The sequence below is a fragment of the Eucyclogobius newberryi genome, unplaced genomic scaffold (assembly GCF_026437365.1).
Source record: "Eucyclogobius newberryi isolate DKJ021-1_F unplaced genomic scaffold, fEucNew1.0.hap1 SCAF_1, whole genome shotgun sequence".
Lineage (NCBI taxonomy): Eukaryota > Metazoa > Chordata > Actinopteri > Gobiiformes > Gobiidae > Eucyclogobius > Eucyclogobius newberryi.
Genome location: NW_027315723.1, coordinates 40371903 through 40394623, shown reverse-complemented (window position 1 = coordinate 40394623; position 22721 = coordinate 40371903). Strand labels below are relative to the sequence as shown.

General features: G+C 42.0%; 1 protein-coding gene across 1 annotated transcript in view; it reads right to left on the bottom strand.

The window, feature by feature from the left end:
- Nucleotides 1-22721, bottom strand: part of fndc1 (fibronectin type III domain containing 1) — a 74040-nt gene that overhangs the window by 9083 nt on the left and 42236 nt on the right. The window contains exons 16-17 of the mRNA XM_072446426.1: nt 16958-17182; nt 11024-11132 (exon numbers count right to left, since the gene is read on the bottom strand). Coding sequence (XP_072302527.1) covers nt 11024-11132; nt 16958-17182 — 334 coding nt within the window. The remainder of the gene's footprint in view (nt 1-11023; nt 11133-16957; nt 17183-22721) is intronic.

Genomic DNA, 22721 nt, shown 5'->3' with positions numbered 1-22721 from the left:
GACGTTTTTTTCCAGCACATTTTTTATCATATTTCCTCGTGGCGTGGATAAATCATTTGTCCTGCCACGTATCAATCATAAAACGCACCTACCGCTCACCTGCAGCCGCGTCAGGCTCGTCCCCAAGTTTCCGCGTGCCTAAGCGCATGGATCTTTCATAATATAGTTCCCTCAGTGTACGGGGCAAAATGAAGACGGAGAAAGACAGTTCGAGCTGACGCAGAAGTGGACAGAAACGTACGGGAGACGAGAGATGCGATGCACTCCGTTGCGCTAATAAACAAACGCACGTGTGTGTTGTATCGGTCCGCACGGGGGAGTGCGCATGCGCACTTCCGCCTGCGTTCTCAAATCGCCGAAAAATCGTCCATACCGCCTTTAAGGTAAACTTAACTTAAGAAATCAAATTAAGTATTTCACTGTTGTTTGATAGGTGGCAAAAAATTTGAATAATTGTAACATCGTGACACAAAATGTTGATATTGTGACATCCATCCATCCATCCATCTTCTGCCGCTTTATCCGGGGCCGGGTCGCGGGGGCAGCAGTCTGAGCAGGGACTCCCAGACTTCCTTCTCCCCAGACACTTCCTCTAACTCCTCCGGGGGGATCCCGAGGCGTTCCCAGGCCAGCCGAGAGACATAGTCTCTCCAGCGTGTCCTGGGTCTTCCCCGGGGCCTCTTCCCGGTGGGACATGCCTGAAACACCTCCCGAGGGAGGCGCCCAGGAGGCATCCGGAACAGATGCCCGAGCCACCTCAGCTGGCTCCTCTCGACGTGGAGGAGCAGCGGCTCTACTCCGAGCTCCCTCCGTGTGGCCGAGCTCCTCACCTTATCTCTAAGGGAGCGCCTGGCCACACGGCGGAGGAAACTCATTTCGACCGCTTGTATCCGCGATCTTGTTCTTTCGGTCACTACCCAAAGCTCATGACCATAGGTGAGGGTAGGAACGTAGACCGACCGGTAAATAGAGAGCTTTGCCTTTCGGCTCAGCTCCCTCTTCACCACAACGGTCCGATGCAGCGACTGCATCACTGCAGCCGCTGCACCGATCCGCCTGTCGATCTCACGCTCCATCCTTCCCTCACTCGTGAACAAGACCCCGAGATACTTAAACTCCTCCACTTGGGGCAAGGACACCACACCCACCTGGAGAGGGCAAGCCACCTTTTTCCGGTCGAGAACCATGGCCTCGGATTTGGAGGTGCTGATTTTCATCCCAGCCGCTTCACACTCGGCTGCAAACCGTCCCAGTGCATGTTGCAGGTCCGGGTTTGATGGAGCCATCAGGACAACATCGTCTGCAAACAGCAGAGATGAGACCCTGTGGTCCCCAAACCAGACACCCTCCGACCCCTGACTGCGCCTAGAAATTCTGTCCATAAAAATTATGAACAGAACCGGTGACAAAGGGCAGCCCTGGCGGAGTCCAACATGCACTGGGAACAGGTCTGACTTACTGCCGGCAATGCGAACACAGCTCCTGCTCCGGTCATACAGGGACCGGACAGCCCTGAGCAAAGGGCCCCGGACCCCGTACTCCCGAAGCACCCCCCAAAGGACACCCAGAGGGACACGGTCGAAAGCCTTCTCCAGATCCACAAAGCACATGTAGACTGGTTGGGCAAACTCCCATGAACCCTCGAGCACCCGATGGAGGGTTTAGAGCTGGTCCAGTGTTCCACGACCGGGACGAAAACCACTCTGCTCCTCCTGAATCCGAGGTTCGACTATCGGTCGGATTCTCCTCTCCAGTACCTTGGAATAGACCTTACCTGGGAGGCTGAGGAGTGTGATCCCTCTGTAGTTGGAACACACCCTCCGGTCCCCCTTCTTGAACAGAGGGACCACCACCCCGGTCTGCCAGTCCAGAGGCACGGTCCCCGAACGCCACGCGATGTTGCAGAGACGTGTCAACCAAGACAGTCCTACAACATCCAGATACTTTAGGTACTCAGGGCGGATCTCATCCACCCCCGGAGCCCTGCCACCGAGGAGTTTGCGAACAACCTCAGTGACTTCAGCTTGGGTGATGGATGAGCCAGCCTCCGAGTCCCCGGTCTCTACTTCCTCTTCGGAAGACGTGACTGAGGGATTAAGGAGATCCTCAAAGTATTCCTTCCACCATCCGACGACATCCCCAGTCGAGGTCAGCAGGCCTCCACCCGCACCGTAAACGGTGTTGGTGAGACACTGCTTCCCCCTCCTGAGGCGCCGGACGGTTTGCCAGAATTTCTTTGGTGCCGACCGATAGTCCTCCTCCATGGCCTCCCCGAACTCCTCCCAGGCCCGGGTTTTTGCCTCTGCGACAGCACGAGCCGCGGCTCGCTTGGCCTGCCGATACCCCTCGATGACCTCCGGAGACCTACAAGCCAGAGTGGCCTGATAGGCCTCCTTCTTCAGTCTGACGGCATCCCTTACTTCCGGTGTCCACCACCGGGTTCGGGGGTTGCCGCCACGACAGGCACCGGAGACCTTGCGACCACAGCTCCGCGCAGCCGCATCAACAATGGAGGCGGAGAACATGGTCCACTCGGACTCAATGTCCCCAGCCTCCCCCGGGACATGGGAGAAGCTCTCCCGGAGGTGCGAGTTGAATACCCTACTGACAGAGGGCTCCACTAGACGTTCCCAACAGACCCTCACAATGCGCTTGGGTCTGCCAAGTCTGTCCGGCTTCCTCCTCCGCCAGCGGATCCAACTCACCACCAGGTGGTGATCGGTTGACAACTCTGCCCCTCTCTTCACCCGAGTGTCCAAGACACGCGGCCGGAGGTCTGATGACACGACAACAAAGTCGATCATTGACCTCCGGCCTAGGGTGTCCTGGTGCCATGTGCACTGATGAACACCCTTGTGCTTGAACATGGTGTTCGTTATGGACAATCCGTGGCTAGCACAGAAGTCCAATAACTGAACACCGCTCGGGTTCAGATCGGGGAAGCCGTTCTTCCCGATCACCCCTCTCCAGGTGTCACTGTCATTGCCCACGTGGGCGTTGAAGTCCCCCAGTAGAACAACGGAGTCCCCGGTCGGTGCACAGTCCAGTACCCCTCCCAAGGACTCCAAGAAGGCCGGGTACTCTGCACTGCTGTTCGGCCCGTAGGCCGCCACAACAGTGAGAGACCTGTCCCCCACCCGAAGGCGGAGGGACGCGACCCTCTCGTTCATCCTTTCTTTAAATCAATCAAGAACAGCTATGCTACATTACTCCTCAAAGTAGAATTAATTCAACTCATGTGAATGTAACCGCACTGGCTTGCCCAATAATGATGGTAAAAAACAGCTGCCAGTGTTATTGAGGAAACATGGATTACAAATTAAGCCCAGTGAACGAGAAAACAAAGCGTTGGAAAGGAAGCTGAGAGTGATCATGGGATGAGTGTCTGATGAGAGAGCTACAAGAGCATGTGTGTGGAGCGTGTGGATCACAGCTGTGGCACTTTTAGCAACCACAAGACGTCTGTGTGTGTGGGATCTGGTGCTGTAAAAATGCATTCGTTTAAAAGCTGCATAATATGTTCAACTTCACTAAACGCCAGACATCACCGCTATTAAAAAAAGGCGTCAACACAACTCTTTAGGTGCTTTGGATAGAAGCTTTATCTGTAGTTTTACGGTGCAAAGCTGCGTGAGAAAAAGCAAATGGTTTGAGATTTGCTTCATTCAGGTGAATTCCTAGCGTATAGCTCAGGGCACATCGCATTTCATTTCCTCCACTCAAGACAGTTTTCTGACATACATTTACCACAGACGTACTTAAAGCATTCCACTGAATCCTCTATAGACGAACCTCTCAGTGGGAGCTTTTATACTTAACCCAAAACAAAGGAGCCAGAGTATCCAAGTGTCCATGTGGTTTAAGAATTATCATTGCTTCGGAGTCAAAACAACAAGCTCGAATGTAGAATGTAGAAAGAGAGAGAGGGAGAGAGAGGCACGGGGCCCTTCACTGAGCTGCAAGCCAAGGTCACATCCACTATGATCAGAGACGACTGAGCAGAAGCAAACTGAGGAAAAAGTGAGTTAGGTCATGAAATGTAGACAGTAAAACGAATGTCTAATGATTTCAAAGGTTCAGTTGGCTTCACTAAGACTTGCATTGTTGAAATAAATATGGTGTGTATATAAAACGCAGTGGGGTGACTATGTACATGGGAAGCTTTAGTGAACAAGCTTAATCTCATTTGACTTTTTATATATTTGAATCTGTTGTCGTTCATAGAATCAGATAATCTGGTTTGACAGAAAACCATCTTATTACAAAGTGAACACAATACCGTGAATATTTCAGGTTTGTGATTGACAGCAAACCTGATTTAAAATACACATTTATAACACAATATGAAATAAATCTCCTCTCGACTCCAGAATACATGAGCTGTTCAAATTTAAGCTGCGGTCAGACAAGATCTCAGTAAACTCAGCAAAGCACAAAAACAGCACCAGTTTTAGAACTTTTCCCTCTCTCGCCCTCTTTTCTATTATTACAAGGCCGCTGAAACGTAGGTCACATTTTTGTACCTAAAGGCTTGGAGAGTTTGTACTGGATCCAAAAACAGTCATACATTATTCTCTCTTCACCTTGACAACATGTAAAAATCAGTCTGGGTCACTTTTGTGGCTTCTGTGGAGAGTGACCCACTCCCAGTAAGAATGCTGTTTTTTATTCACCTGTATTTTAATAAATTACACACGGTGGAATAGGGTTCCAGTAATGCAACTCCCAATGGTGACAAGCACTCCACACTCATCATGCATGTCACTTTTCCACTTTTCTCTTTGTGAAAACATCTTCTGTTCTAGAAAACTCATCCATCACTGACAGTAACGATGTCCAACTGAAGAGTCTGCACTCATGGTCTGTGTGAGCTCTGGCTTCTGTGGGGAATAACAAATGAGCCACACTCAAAGAGTCAAAGTCTAGACAGATCAATCAAAGTGACGAGCTTGAGAAGAGTTTGAAAATGGCAGACAGTGTTTCCTCGGCCCCAGAGGCTCAGTGACGGTGTTGATTGGGGAATGTCACGCGTCTGGGGGGGTCGGGGACGCTTCATTTACTTCATATTTTGTTTAATTAGTCTATATTAAAATGAGGGGTATCCAAATTGTTATATTTGCCTCATTATTGCAGTGATTACACATGTCAACTCAAAAACGATGTGTGTCAGTTCCATGTGCTGCTCGGTGCTCGTCCTCGCTCCAGTGCAGCAGAAGATACACCAGCAACACTGACAAATGTGAAAAAAACAAACCCTCTAATAAACTAATAAAAATGCTAATAGGGTCTACGTGTTTAATGCCACACACAAGCTTATTCTCAGTTAATTGATGCGTCCAAACTCCACAGAGACAGGGTCATATTAAAGGGGGCTTTTTACCGTGGCGGTCAGGATTCAGGCAGGAAAAGCACACTTTCTTCGTCAGCCTGAAACTCTAGCCACCTTTCCCCGAGTTGCCTCAAAAGAAGTGTGCCTTCTGCTCATCCAAATGTACTTTCAGTCTAGACATAGACTTCTACATTTTGTTTTCAATAAAAAGCTGAAAAGAAAAGTATTGTGAATAGTGTTGAAGCTGTACCACTCCCGCTATCTGATGTGGACTGTCACCTGTTCTACAGTCACAACCCTCTACAATGGCTCGTGAAGAGGATTCAAACTGTGCCCAGGAGAGATCCAAGATTAGTCAGACATGCCTGAATTAGATTAAAAAAACACTTCAGACATGTTTTTATGCGGGAGTAACGTAATAACATGGTAGAAAGCTTCAAAAAGTTAATTTAGCATAATACCCCCTGTTTCTGAATCTGGGTTATCAACATTACAACTTAATTCATGTTTGAGTCCCATTTATTTATTCTAATTAAAACTGTTGGCGCAGCCATTGCAGGATGAGCTAGAAATGCAGGATAATAGAGGACAAATACTTAGAGACATTACTTAGTTTACCCTTCCTGAGCTCACATATGGTAATGAGCAGTGCAGCAATTTATTCAAACTGCACACCGGTATGTGTGGCCATACCCACACAAGTGGGTCACTGGGTCAATAAGGGACACAAAACTATTTACCTAAAATGAAATGACATGTTGAAATTATACCTGTTCCTGAGTATAAGTACAAGTACCTGGTACAGAGCAGATAAATAATGTTTTCAATAATTGACAACATGAAAAACGGAAGGACCCAAAATGCAAAACTGCTAAAAATAATATTTAATGAAAAAAATGTCAAAATATTCCAGGGAAGAATTGCAAAACTAAACAAACTTCCAGGCAAAAGGACAAAACAGATGTGGGCAGGACAACGACAACAACAACAACAACAACAACAACAACAACAACAACAACGGACCAACAAAGGACAAGGCGAAACAGGGGGCTTGAATACACAGATGACACAACATGTGAGACGCATTAGGACAAACAAGCCCAGAGATATGTCAAAATAAAAGGACATGAACAGGGTAAAAACATAAGAAAAAACAAGGAAACAAAACAGGGTCCATGACACCTAGAGCCTATTTAGAGACCCTTTGCTACTTTGTAAGAGCTGCTTGTTGCATTATATCTTGTTTAATCTGTGGAAGTTACAAGTTTGTTGTTCCTTTGCTCAGAGCAGCAGGTCAGAGTTACTTTCAGTATGTACTAACTATGTAAACAATTTAATAATAAACTAAAATAGACTATAAGCTCAGAGGCCCATGCTTTATAAATGGTATATTAAAATCATTTTATAATTTTAATACAATTATATGTGGTTCCCTTGTATTAAAGAGCAGCAGTCACAGATGACTTGTGTGTTTGAAGTGTGCAAATTCTTGTACATCATTTCACATTTAAATTAAGGGAGTGTCTGCAGAGCCGCGGCGCGCGACCGAAACTGCCATGTTATTTTTGTGCCGGCCGCGCGCCACGGCTCCTGAAACTGCGCCGCTATTTGATCGCGTTTTAGCGCCATTTTAAGGTTAGGGTTAAGGTTAGGGTTAGGGTTAAGGTTAAGGTTAGGGTTAGCCATGAGGCTATAACGGGCTATAAGGGAAATGCCGCGGTCCCTGAAACTGCACGGCCATTTGACCGCGCCGCGGCTCTCCAGCCACGGCCTTAAATTAAATGTGTATGGGAATCAAAAAACTAAAAATAACACTGTCCTCATTTCAATTTCTCCAGCGCATGTATTTCACCTGATTTAAATGCATTTTAAATCTAAATGAAATAATAGTTACTACCATTGAAGTTTACTAGCTATTTGTTAGCCATTTTAGTGCAGTAACACATCTGAAAAAAGTGTATGTACTTTCAATTACAGTGTATGTACTTTCAATTACAGAAAATATTTTGTAGATTACCACTACGTAGATGATGTAATGTAGTGTTGGGAGCTCTGGAAAGATAGATTAGGCAGAATTATTCAAACAGGAAGACAACTCCAAAATAAGTTTTTGATGCGGAAACAGCATTAAACATTTCCAAAACGTTCCAATTTTCAAACCATTAGAACTTTACTTGTATATTACACATGATAATGTCTAGAACTAGAGACACCTGCTGCCTGTTGCACATGAAGAGTTGAGCTCAGGTTTTCCTACAGTCAGGCTCAGTGCTTAGCAACCGTTTGTTTTGCCCTCTGCCTGACGGGAGAGCTTTATGAGACACAGTTGGCACACCCTCTGCTCCAGCTGTTTATGGCTGCCAAAACTACTGAACTAATGCTTCTCTCAGATCTAAACTCAATGTATGTTTACGCTACTGTGGAGCCAATAAAGGAGGTTGTAAATTTAGGAACACTATATTCTTCACACTTTTTGTACACTGATGATGTAGGATCAGGGCCATGGCCATCAAATAAATGTTTTGAGCCAATGGCGTCGCTCATTGACACGTGTTGCCAACTTAGCCGTTAGCAGCTAGCGGCATCCGGTGGCTTTTCCCGCACGTGTCGATGTGAGGACCAATCATAGCGAGAGTTAATAGAGTTACTAGTGAAGGATTTTGAGCAGAGAAAATTATCTCAAAATAGGAAAAAAGAAAAAAAGCAATACCATAAAATCTGACCCAAACGAACAAAAAAATGCTTTCTGGACTGTGGTGAATGTTTTCGCTGCAGTTCCAATGGACTGGCCTCTAGTCCAACTCACAACAAGTGGCAATACCTCATCCAGATAATTTAATAGATCCATGCGTAGGATGTTCAGGAGCATTAACAACTGACAAAAGACACATCTGAACTGCTGAACCAATACATGGATCCTCGAACATGTTTGTAGAGATTATAATAGGAGTGTTCAAACCTTTTTCACCAAGGGCCACCATTTTGTCACCATTTTGAAACTTATACGGGGCAGAAGGCCACATACAACCCAATAATGAAGTGAACAATTTTGCATTTTACATAGTTTCGATTAGCCTCCAAACATTTAATTAGACTTGGAACATTATTAGGTTGGTTTAACATAAAAAATAAAAAGTACTACTTTTTGTTGTTGGGGCCAACTTTGCAACTTACCCAACAAAAAAATGGTCTGAGGGCCGCATTTGGCTGCCAGGCCACAGTTTGGACACCCATGGATTACAGGGTCAGCAGATTTTACGCATAATAAAACAGTATATTTCTTTGTTTGAAAAGGCATCCATCTATCCAACCATCTTCTTCCGGGTCGAGGGGCCACAGTCTAAGCAGGGATTCCAAGACGTCTCTCTCCCCAGACACTTCCTCCAACTCCTCCAGGCGTTTCCAGGCCAGCCGAGAGATGTAGTCCCTTCAGTGTGTCGCGGGACTTCCCTGGGGCCTCTTCCTGGTGGGACATGCCCGAATCACCTCCCCAGGGAGGCACCCAGGAGGCATCCGGAACAGATACCCGAGCCACCTCAGCTGGCTCCTCTCGACATGCTCCTCCCGTGTGACAGAGCTCCTCACCATATCTCTAAGGGAGTGCCCAGCCACCAAATTTTGACCGTCGAGCACCCAACCCAGGCCTGGCTCCAGGATAGGGCCCCGGTAACGTCAGTCCGGGCGGCGCAACTGGCCTTATTGTTGTACTCTTCATAAAGGGCTTCTGGCCCGTCGCCTAAGACCAGTTTGCCTTGGGAGACCCTACCAGAGGCTTAAAGCCCCCGACAACATAGCTCCTGGGATCATTCGGGTGCTCAAATCCCTCCACTACAGTAAGGTGTCGGTTCAAGGAGGAGTTTTGAAAAGGCAAAGTTACCTAAATAATTGCTGTGCTTCATTTTTTACTGCACTTCCGATTGGATTGCAACACATCTTACAGACCTAATTTTTATTATATTCTGCAGCGTAACTAGAAAAGGTAAATCACTTAGAGAAACAACAAGTAAAACATCTAAGATTAAGACTTTTTCTAAATTCAATTGCATGGCACAAGGGACATTAGAGTTGACAGGTTAAAAAGACATGTCCAGAACAATTTAAAACAGTAGCAAGCAAACAACAGTGCACATTTAGAGCAGTCATTAATTGTGACATATGACCTGATTGGGGTCAAGAGGTCAATGATGCTTCATGCATGAGTGAGAGAAAACAGTTAAGGTAGTTTGGCTTCTACACACCTAAATGACAACATAATGAAAAACAGGCAATTCAAACTAAACTACATGTCAACAGAGCTGCAGGGCCACCGTAAAAGGCCTGTACCTCCCTTGTATTGAAACATATGCTATTTGTGAAAAGAAATGATACTGGATGCTATTGCCAATATGAGAACCATAAGCCATGAACTATTTTTTTTCTTCTCCAAGTTGAATAAATAATGAATGTTTTCCCATGTTGCATAGGTATGATATGTTTCTTCAGCCAGTACCAATATCTAATATTGTATTGCTGTTTTGGCTACTGATGGAGAGTTTGAAGCCTCATAAATCAGTGAACCACTCTGAAACATTGTTTTAAAGCACTATTATTATAGTGACTAGAGCTAATCTATTATAATATAGTTCTCTCAGTATACAGGACAAAATGAAGACAGAGAAAGACAGTTTGAGCTGGTAAACAATGCTAATAAACAAACGCACGTGTAGCAGCGAGGCTTTTGTGTGCTTTTGCACGGGGGTGAGTGCGCATGGGCACTTCCCCTTGAGTTCTCAAATTGGCAAAAATCCTCCATTATTCCTTTCAGACTCAGGAAAGACTTGCCAAAGACAAAGACTTGAGTTCAAAAATTGTGTTCAATGTGTCCAAAAGAAAGCGGACCGGCTGGAAAAGCCAATCAAGCCTCACAAGGATAATCACTATTTTGATAATACTGCAGTACAGAAAAATGTACAACTCAAACAGCAACTCACAACGCCATTAGAGTCATGGAAAAGATGAAAGCCAAGCTTCAAGAACAGGACATTATAATTATTGAACTGAAAAACACAGCCAGATCTTGCTTTATAGAAGAGCGAGAAACAAAGAGCACAAGGCACCTTATTGTGCTCTTTGGGCCGTCGTGGATGAGCAGAGGAGGCCCAGGCGCCAACAGCGCTAAAGCACCTCCAACCAATATTTCATTATCAATATTTTTGAATATTTTTGAAATGTATAAATTGAATTAAAGGTAAGGTAATGTTTATGAATTAACTTTTTTACAGAAAATTACATTTATCTGCATAACAAAATAATATCACCATTATAACTTTGTAGCTTTGCCTATGATAAAGTTGTTACACAGCAATTATGAAAGTTGAGGTGGAAGGACGCAAATTAATGTTACAAAGAAAATAATTCAATAAAGAAGGGAAAAGGGGCAATGGGCAAAACACCCGACTAAACACTTTAAAAACACATGTAAGATGCATGTATTGTGAATGTATTCAGTTAAATAAGCAACAATATAAACAGTGCAAAAGCCATTAAAAAAAACCTTGGTGAGCACATTCCTTATTCAGATTCTCCTCCCCAATGACTCGCATATGGAAAATGATACACGGCATTGCTGAAGGCTAAATATTTGGAGCATGATCTTCGGTCTGTGTATAATATAAAACATGATGAATAAACAAACAAACTGATGTGTTTTGCTACCTGGAATTGGGTTTGAGGTTCTCCACAGGCAGATGTGATCCACTGGAGGAGCGCGACGACCATCTGTTGTTCAGCACGTCGTCGTAAGAGGCAGAGTGCACCATGAAACCTGCAATAACAGGGACAAAGACAAGTTACACAATTTTAGTATTTGTGATTTTTTTTTTTAAATGGGAACAATGGTATCATCAGGGTTTTTATATCTACTCTGTCTCAGGGACTAGTGTCAGGGCAATCAATTATCAATAATTTATCAATAATCAAAGTAAATCCCTTGTCGTTCACTTAAAGAGGACATCTAAGTCTGTCTCTCACTGCGTGACAATACAGGCTAGGAAATACTGATAAATTGCCAATTTAAATTGATTGTGCAAAGTGCATGTAAACCCGAGCACATTGGTTGAGGTGCCGTGGAGTGATTGTCCCAAATCCACCAGGCTCATGTGGTCCCTACTCATCTACGTGTTCCCAAGCAAAGCACAGTATTGTGTCAGATTATCAGAAATAGCGGGTCCAGAGTTGCAATTTATATCCACCCAAAAACACTTTGTTTAATAAAAATCCACATCCAAGCACAGTCTGCAGTGTCTGCATCAAGTTGAAGCCAGTCCCCATTCGCACATGAGAACATTAAGAACATACTATATTATGGCTGTTCAAACAAAAGAACCAGAGCCGCACAGCAGATTCTCATGTACCAATAATGTGTTAACTTTTGCTTTCCTCATGTATGGCATCAATGCAGCAAGGCTAAAGTGACAAGTTTAGCTTTTAATAAATGTTTACCTGGGCATCATATTATGGTGTAGCCTATGTTAAAGCGGTGTGTGACAAACTCCCCCTGTTTGAATTTATTTACTCTGTTGATTTACTCTCGTGCATGTAACAAGTTTTAGTTGTCGACCAGTCAACAATTATTTCTATTGTGCATTGAGATTTAAATACATTATCAACCAAATGAATGTTAAAATATGGTGACTGAAGGCTACAACATAAAGAATATTTATGACTAAACTGTATTATGAATGAAATTCAGAAATTTATGTTTTATTTTTTGATGTTTATGTTTTGACATTTTGATTTAATAATACAACTGTCTTTGTTGTAAAAGATGTGTGTTTTAGAGTCTGTGTCAGATAGATTACAATGTATGTCTACAATATTTTTTTTTACAGTAAGTCAATTGTTGCAACCCCAGCAAATACCTTATTCTGGCTTTAATTTTTTTTATTATCAATTCTGTCTTGTTATTTAAATAATAATAATAAATAATCCATGCAGCAACTTTCATTGAGCTCTTGGATAGGCAGTGTGGATTGAAGAATTAGCATCATGGCTATCGTCAACAAGAACATGCTGTATACTCTGACAAGGCTAAGTGCTGAAAAGGGTTTAACAATTGAATTGCCGCTGTTATGACTACATTGTTCTGTTACAGCAGGAAACTGCACTGAACAAAAATATAAACACAACACATTTGACAAGATATGAAACCTTTTCTATATACACAAAAGACCAATTTCTCTCAAATGTTGTTCCCCAAAGTTGCTAGCTATTGGCAGGTACATGGTTGTACACGCCGACCCAGAGCTTCTCAAACATGCTCAGTAGGTGATATGTCTGGTAAGTGTTCTGGCCATGCAAGAACTGTTTTCAGGTTTTAAGAAATGTGTGCAGCAACAGGGGCTGTGCATTATCATGCTGAAACAGGAGGTGATAGTGGTGGATGAACAGCATCCAACAATGGACATGTTTCCCATTGAGCACGACAGCATTTCCAGTTCCTGCTAATATCCCGCAACTTTGACAGCAATTTTGGTGGTCACACCAGATCCAATAAAGCAGGGGTGTCCAAACTTTTTTTCACCGAGGGACGAATTTTTTACGGAGCAGAGGGCCACAGACAATATGACAATGAAGTGAACCATTTGCAATTTTGCATTTGACATAGTTTTGATGCGCCTCCACACCTTTAAGAAGACTTGGAACATTAATATAAGGTTGGTATGACATAATCATGTTTGAATTTTTCCAATTTTACAGTAAAAATTACAACTTTTTGTTGTTTGGGCCAACTTAGCAGGAAGATGGAGGACCAACAAAAATTGGTCTAAGGGCCGCATTTGGCCCCCGGGCCACAGTTTGGACACCCCTGCAATAAAGCAAAAGTGAACATTTTAGTGGTCTTTTATTGTGGCCAGTCTAAGGCCCACCTGTGCAATATTAATGCTGTGTTTAGAGTAGGACAGTGACAATAACAGAAGACTAATCATACAATGAAACCATAATATTTCTACAAAATTGTTGGTTTTGGAAGAGTAAAAAACATAGCTAAAAACTCCAACAAAAATGATTGAATGTGTCCCTTTTAAACAACTGGGGGTTAAATCTGGAAAAACATTTAAAACGTACAACACTAAATCAGCATACATCGGAAAAGTCTAGTATAAAAGAAGATTCCTGGTGGTGGGCGGTCAAAAACCCAACCTGGTATCTGTCTGTCTCCCTCCAGTCATACACAACACACACATCCTCCAAGTACAAGAGGGAACCTGGGGCTCTCACTCTTTTCACATCTATTGAAAGCACACAACTACCAACTGCTTCTACTGCACTCTGAAGTACTGCATGTATTTGTGTTGGACCAGAACCAACACATCTGCTGCTGCTGCTGCTGTCAATGTGTTTCCATTATACACTGTCAGATGATGTGGTGTACTTGACTTTTGTCTTTGCTTTGTAACTTTGCTCTCAAGATTTTTCCAATAAAATCTAATATAATGCAGTGCTAATTACTGCAAGGCCAAAACTGATAAAGCTAAAGGATTTGGAATAAAAGCAGGTAGGAATTCCTGACCTCATCTCTTGGACCACATGTGAACAGATGTTTGGAAAGTTCAGCAGTGTGGTTGTGCAAACATGGTGTAATAAATTAGACCGATGTGATCCGAAAGAGTGCGTGCTGCATTTTCATGGAAGATAAAGATGCATGGAGGTTTATGTGAAGAGACAAAAATACAATCCTTATAGTTAGCTATAAATCCACTTAGTAAGTCTTCTTCTTGTTTTAATGTTGAGTTATTTAACTTGAAGAGCTTTTAACCATGTGTTTATCATGCCATACATGTCAGTTTATTTCATTATATATGATATATACTTTTTTTTTTTTAGCAAATACTAGATAAAACCATAACAATGTCTTCTAAATTAAGCTAATCCCATATGTTGCCAACAAAATATGCACACAATATGAAATACCAATGAAAAAGTCCAAAAGTATTAAGAAAATGACAGAATAAAGGGTAACATGGGCCTTGTGCCTTAAGCAAAAGGCCTTCTTATGAAGGTTTTTGTCATTCACAAAATGTGTTCTTCTGGAGGAACAAATGCTACGAATAATCATGAGCACCCTTATGCGCAATATATAGATATATAGGATACTAAAACAGTCCCAGCCAGTCTACCCCAGCCCCAGTGCCGCTGTTTGGTCACTGTTGTAAACCCCACAAGACTCAACATCCCCGTTTCCCGTGTGCCCCCCTATCCCAGTTATTTTTTGGGGTTCACAGAGATGGCGGCTCACGACAAAATGCAATAAAACTATGAAATCCTGGTTTATTTCAATAAAATGCATGAGCAAACAGAGTTACTCCTGTACACATGATAATTGTAATCAATTGGAACATCCTGACCAAAACAGGCGACGCACGACCACGTCTCGAAGCACGGAGACGCATGACCCAGATGCGCGGCAGTTCTTCCTGCATACAAAGACAACAACAGCAGCACAGCGGATAACGAACAGTCCGGGGCCGATAGAAATCACCTTTGATTGTGCTTTAGTGCTGTTACAGACCCCCGTAAAGAAATAGAAAATAGAGCCGGAGCGGTGTTATTGTTAGCTGGTGTTATTGCTAAACAACGTATAACCAAATAGTTATCTATATCCTGTTTCCATCAGAAACCCCCAGACACTTTAAATGAAGGTGTGCTGTTTCCTCCACACTCCAAAAGTGTAGTGCTGTGTAGCGTTTGGGTATCATACTCTCACAGTGAGAAACACAAACTGAAGGCTCATATATGTGAGAAGTTCACAGGAGAATATGGGCTTAGGACTGAGTCACATCTGAAAGTCTGCACCAAGGTATGGACTCAGAACTTGACAAGTGATGTTCAACAGGGTTCAGGGCTGGGCTCTGGCTGGGACACTCAGGGACATTGACCGAGTTGTCCTGTAGCCACTTAAGGTCGTTTAGGGTCGTTTTATTGACAGAAGATTAACCTTAGTCCAAGTCTGAGGTCCAGAGCGCTCTGGAGCAGGTTTTCCTCAAGGATGTCTCTGTACACTGCTACATTCATCTTTCTGTTGATCCTGACTAGTCTCCCAGTTCCTGCCTCTGGAAAACCTCCAAACAGCATGATGCCACCACCATGCTTCACTGTAGGGATGGTACTGGCCCGATGATGAGTGGTGCCTGGTTTCCTCCAGACATGACGCTTGCTATTTAAGCCAAATAATTTTTTTTTCATGATCTGAGAGTCCTTCAGGGTTTTTTGCAAACTCCTGGCAGACCATCATGTGCTTCTGTCTGGTCACTGTACTGTACAGGCCTGATTGGTGGAGTGCTGCAGAGATGGTTGTTCTTCTGGAATGTTCTCCTCTCTCCACATAGACACACAGGAGATCTGTCAGAGTGACCATTGGGTTCTTTGTCACCTTCCTTCTCTCCTCATTGCCAAGTTTGGCCGGCGGCCAACTCTAGGAAGTTTCTTGGTGGTTCCAAACATTTTCAAATTACAGATGATGGAGGCCACTGTGCTCATCGGAACCTTCGATGCTGCAGAATCTTCCCCATCAAGGCACAGGTCTTCCCCAGATCTGTGCCTTGATACAGTTCTGTCTTGGAGGTCTACAGAAAATTCCTTTGACTTCACGGCTTGGTTTGTGCTCTGACACCACGTTTAACTGTGGGACCTTATGTAGACAGGAGTGTGCTTTTCCAAATCATGTCTAGTCAACTTTACCACTGAGCTCAAGTTCAATTTTCAATTCAATTTAATTTTTTTTTTTTTGTAAGGCCCAAAATCCCAACAGCAGTTGCCTCGAGGGGCGACAGTGAAAAACAGATTAAACAATGTTCATGGGGACCTTGAAATGTCCCAACATCCCATGTCCTTAGACAAATGTCCCAGGATCCCCTGTCCTTAGACCCCCCAAACCTCTTTGGGAAAAAGTAGAAACTTGGAGGAGCTCCACAGTGAAGGAGGGATCAAATTTATCATGGCAAACACTGTGAATACTTGTACATGTATAAGTATGTACATGTGCTTTTTATTTTTTTCCTAATAAATTTGCAAAGAATTCTTACTACCTTCTTTCAAGTTGTCATTATGGGGTATTGTTTGTAGAATTAATTACTGCGACATATTAATTAGGCAACCACACCTTAATTCACCTGAATTCACATTAATAGTACTGTATTAGTCTATCAAAAAGAATGTTATGCAAACATATTTACAGCCTCTAACTTTTACTGTTAAGTGGCAGAATAACAAACCAAAAAACAACAATTTAAACCAATAGACCCTAATCTTTTTATAATCAGTTGCCTATAAACTATTTATTTTTACATTACTAAATATGTTATGTAAGCTATCAGCACCTCATTTATATTGGTATTGTCTTTATTGTTACACAATTCCTAACATTATTACCCTTTACTCAAGATCTATAGTGCTTATTTGCCATTCTGTGTATTCTATGTATATTCTGCTAACAAAGAACAGAATATAGCCTATTGTAGATAGAATAATGCAATGCACAGAAAAAACTCTCAAATTGATGAACCCATTTCTAAATTATTTGTGTTGACAGTAGTTTTGACCCCCTCACAGGTTGTTGGAGGTTTGCAGTGTGTCTGTAAAGCCTCTGACCTGAGACCATGTCGTCCTTGAGCGGCTGGGCCCAGTCCAGGATGATGAAGGAGTGGCAGCCCTCCATGGCCACCACAGTCAGGTTGTGAGGCTTGTTTTTGGGAGGAGCGTGAGGAGTCACCTTCTCCAGCAGGTTCTCCAACACGTCCACCTGCATGTACTCCAGAGCCTCAGTCAGAGAGCAAGGAGAACCAGGGTCCTTCTGGTAGTAGCTCACGTATTCAGCTGAAGGGAAATTATTCAAAAATAATTAAAGAAAATAATTACATGCGTGCGGTTCTGTAATAACATAAACATATCAATAAAACGTTATTATGTGGTGTTCATTTTTTTTATTCCATGTGTTTCTTATTGTTTGGCTATAACAAGCATCTTCTGAATCATCTGCTGTCCCTCTATTTTTGATGCAGTTCAAGTAATCCAACTTTACAAACTTTACTACAAATGAAATTAACTGCAAGCCGCTATTTCTAGTAACTTTTATGATGGACACTGACAATATAAAAAGTGCACTAGAGCATAACTAGTGCATGGTTTAGTAAAGAGACAGTAGAAGATCCAGATGTATAAGAATGAAGGACATCAGAGGGAGCGGTCATGTAAGGTTTTGATTTTCCTTATTGAGATGGTTTGGAGATGTGCAGAATGATTGAGACAGTGAATAGAACGATCCTGAATTGCCAAAACAAGAAGCCTGTCCTAGGAAAACAATAGAGGTAATTTAAGGTTTATGGATGTAGTAAAAGATCTGACATAAGGTTTTTGGAGTGATAAAAGAGTCAAAATACAAGAAGCTATAATGGTAGGCAAAGTTTCAAAGGTGGTAATCGGGTTGAAGCTATAATAAAAAAAAGTAATACTTTAAAACGAGTGTCTGCGTTCTTGCGTAAAAGTACAACATGTGTGTAAGTATGTAAGTAGTACTGGTGGTACTACTTAAGATAAAAAGTCAGATTTAATTGACAACAAATTACATTAAAGCTAAAGAATTAAGTCTAAAGAATAATAATTCTAATGCCCCATTCATTTAAGATAAGATAATCCTTTATTGTCCCACATGGGGAAATTTCATTGGTGCAACGCAGGTTCAATGGGGAAAAAGTACTAATACTTTTGAAAATACTGCAAAAAGTACAAGTTGTTCAAATGTCAAAAGTAATAGCACACGTACTACTGTGAAAGCGATCGTAATGAGGTATAACTTGTTGAAATCGGTTAAAGCGTTAAGGAGTTGAAACGCGCCGAATAATACAAGGTACAAGAACATATAGTGTCTGCGTCATTACGCAGACACTCAATGACTAACCTTATCTAACCTCTCAAGCTAAAGTTTCCTTTAGTTTTGGCTGTTTAGCTTTCTTTTCAGAGTGTGTGAAACTGAACTCACAGCTGTGAACTCCTGGTTTGAGTGGGACGAGAAGAAACGCTGGGATTTTGAACTGACTCCACTGCTCCAGATGAGCAGGGCCGGCCCAGCCTATAAGCGAACTAAGCAGCCGCGTAGGGCCCCGAGGCTTTAATAGGGCCCCCAATCTGGCAACCCGTCTTATGCGAAGTGCAAGCGCAGCGTGCGCCACTAGTGTAGTAGCGCTGCTGGCGCGGCAGCGCACACAGCGGTAACATACAACGCACAAACTGCATTTATTTGTAATGACAATCTGGCAACCAAGACACCAAACCTGCGCTGATTGGGCAACTTCATTGTGCGCGAGCAGATTGAGAGCAAAACATAAACACAACACAACGTGGTCCTCATGTCCAGAGGAATATATCTCCCCGATGCCGAAAAACGAAAGAAGAAACTTCTTGACGATGTAAAGAAACTGCAAACTCAACAACACTCTCCAGGTATTGAACTTCTCTTACAAAGAGACGGTTAATGCTGCTGTTTGAAACAACACGAGTCTGTCACGTTAGTTCGCTCAGGCTGGAGGCGACGAGAGCTCTGCCCCGCGCATAATGTGTCTGAATGAAAGATAATAAGCTTCACATTCACACCAGCCCCGTAGTGTTAGCTGCAGGTGAGGCCGGTGAGGGGCGTCTATGGTCCGGGTCACTAAGAGGCGGAGATCCGGTCCAGACGAGCGCCGTCTCGTCCAGAACCTCTGACGTGAGACTTTGGAGTGAACAGTGTGCGGCCCTGTCCCGGGCCCCTGTCCCGGGCCCCTGTGCAGCCTCAGTTAGAGATGAGCGGGTTTGAGTTTGCGTCCCCTCTCTCTCACATCACCATGTGTGAGATCAATCGTGACTCGTGATGTCTGTTTTACTTTGACTTCTTAACGTGCAATAAGAGGAACGTAAAGGTTTATGCACGTAAGGTCCATCAGCCAATCACATCGCAGCATTGTTTCATGCAGGAGTCCAGTGTGTGATGTTCAGATCAGAACAAACATTTATATTGTAATTCACTTTTAATAGAGCAATAAAACATTTCAATTTATTTAAAAAGCATCATTAGACTATTTGTTATAAATTATAATAAATTGATAGTGAAAAATAACCAGACATATTATGATTATGTCTGTTATAGAATAATACTATATATTTTTATATAAAAGTGGCAAAGTTGCAGAAACACAGTCTCTTCACTGTAGCTAGGTTTGGACCTTCACTTCTAGTTCTGTTCATTCTCTGGGAATAACATGTTTGCACTGTTTTATCAGTGTTAATTGTTAATCAAGCAATGCTTATGCCATTTGTTTAATTTAATATAACTTGTTTTGTCACTTTGGCAAGAAGGAACAGTTGGGAGCTGTAAAAGATAAATTAGTAAGGATAACAATATATTACTTTTACATTTTCAGTTAAAATGAATCAATTTGACCATAATTATTTTTCATAGCCAATACTGTATTGAGTAATTAAGTACACTAATGTATTAATAACTGGCTTCAGTCATTTTCTCCTGGCACAGTTTCATCACATCATCATTTTATAGCATTACAACCTCAACATTTTACTCTTACTTTAGCCGCATTTTACTCTTACTTTAGCCGGCTGGACCACATTAAAATGCAGCAGAAGACCCAAAAAAGGTCTGAAAATTTCTGGGGGAGGGCCCCCCAGACCCCCCTGTTCATTAATTTAAACTAATGTGCTAATGTGGCTGTAGACCCTTAACGCCCACAAATACACCCAAAAACATATCTGGGATGTGTGTTATTTGTACAGGGAGTAGAGGTGATGTCAGCGGAATACCAAGTTGCATTGTGGGATTTAAGTTATCAATATTTGACCCTGTGAGGTGTTGAGAATAAACTAACTGGCAAACAGATGCCCTGGAGTTTTGGTGCGCTTTGTTAGCGTTGAAGAAAGTTCCCATATGTGAATTGTTTACTGACAATGGCAATAAAACTGATTCTGATGATGTGGTGAGGGGCCCCCAAAAATGTTTTCGCTTAGGGCCCCCTGAAGGCTTGGGCCGGCCCTGCAGATGAGAGCGCACAGGGAGGAGCTCATCATGAGACACACACATGCACCAGGGATATCTAAGTGTAATGTTAACATTTATGTGTCTCGGTGTCACAAACTGGTATCAAATGCTAACCAAAGAACACGAAAGAAAAGTGAGATGTATTAAGCTAACTTAAAGATAATCACTTTAATAAACGGGAGAACCAGATGAAGCAAAATTATAACATTTGCACACATAAAGTATCATCATTCTGATGTACAGCTGATTGATCAATATTGAAATATTGAAAGGTATACTTTTTCATGTGGTGATTTTTGTAGTTCAAACCCTGATAAATTAGATATAAAGCCAATGCATTAAAAGATGTGTTCAATGTTTTAAGACAAAGTATGAAAGTATAAATCCAAGATCCCAGGAATGACAAGAAGAAGAACTTTTAAATTGTTTTTTTGCTTTTGGTTTCACGTGTCGCAATTCGCACATGACTCAAGGTAAATGCAATGTTTTTTTCAAATATTATCTCATAGGTTTCTGAGTGTTAAGAATAACATAGCTGACAGCTGCTGATGGGGACGAGGAACATCAACACAAATACAGACACGAGAGAGTCTGAAGAAAATAAATAATCAAAACAAATCATGAAATGTACAACATGTAAAGGTCTGATAGTGAATGTCTCACAGTAGCCCATATTGAAACGTTTCCTTAGAAGGCCAATTTCTTATTTCCGCAGATTAAACATTCAGAACTGTAAATCAATAAACTAAACACTCATGACTCATCACATATAGATTACTTCATACAACTGTAATTTATTGAAATGTTATGTTTCAAGTTTATCACAGATGTTCAGATTTGTTTCGAATTAACAGAAAACCCCTCAAAATGTATCAAAACTAAATAAATAAATAACATATATACAGTATAGACCAAAAGCTTGGACACACCTTCTCATTCAAAGAGTTTTCTTTATTTTCATGACTATGAAAATTGTATTTTCACACTGAAGGCATCAAAACTATGAATTAACACATTAGGAATTAGATACTTAAAAAAAGTGTGAAACAACTGAAAATATGTCTTATATTCTAGGTTTGTCAAAGTAGCCACCTTTAGCTTTGATCACTGCTTCGCACACTCTTGGCATTCTCTTGATGAGCTTCAAGAGGTCGTCACCTGAAATGGTCTTACAACAGTCTTGAAGGAGTTCCCAGACGTTGTTGGCCTTCACTCTGCGGTGTGTGTCCAAACTTTTGGTCGGTACTGTATGTATATATATATATATATATATATATATATATATATACACATCATGAATACATGATGTTCAGTCACGCTTTGGAGATTTATAAGTCAGTCAGTGCACTTGACTCTTTTAAAGCCATATTTCTAACAACCATATGTTTAAAATCAGCACTTACTTCTCAGTGTATAGTTCCAGACATTTAGTTCAAGCTCAAAATGCTTCTACTGTTTGTTTCCATTAGAAATAGCATAATGTTCATGAGAAATAGCACAGACGTTTTTCAATTATGGGTAAGATGTGGTGAGGACAGTTTCAAAATATTGTTAACAAAAGTCAGACAAGAATTAGAATTCTCAACAGGCAAAACATCCTGCTGCTGATCTAAAATTCTGTGTTAAATGTTCTCCATCTGTGTTCTTACAATAGGCACACTGTTACAAATGCTGTTAATGATTATTTCTTAATAATGTCCTTTGTCTGCACTGGTCCTTGGGCCTGGTATTTAAACCAAATGTTGGCCTGCTGTGACTGTGTAAAGTATGAGAAAAGAGGCAATCTGGAATTAAATCAAACAAAAATGCGGTGCATATCAGACAGAGAGTGGAACACAGGAAGGAAGAATATGAATTAGTTTTAAAACTGTCTGTATCTTTCACAGAACAGAATTGGGAAAAGGGGACGGCACTCACATACTGTATAGTGCAAACAAACATCTACAGGCATAAACAAGACATTAAATAAACTACATAGGCTGTTAAGCAAGGGAGGGCTGAGCTAAAGGAAGTTTCCATCTCACAGTTGGATGCAAACATCTTCATTCGGACTGAAAATCTGCCCAACCTAAAAATATTAAAGCCATAAATCGCATAGTACTGTCTCACTGTGGAGCCAAACGACTCCTGTGTGTGTTGGGGTCAGCATCTTTTATTTGACCAGTCTGACTTTTCCAAGGCTGACTTTGATCATGGGATTTGAATATATCACTGCATTCCACTGAGACTTTCAACACAACAACAGTTGTTTGGTAAGACAAAACTAGAACTAGACTTCATTGTTAGAAAAAAATACATAAAACCCCATGTTTACTTATGTTATCTTTTTCC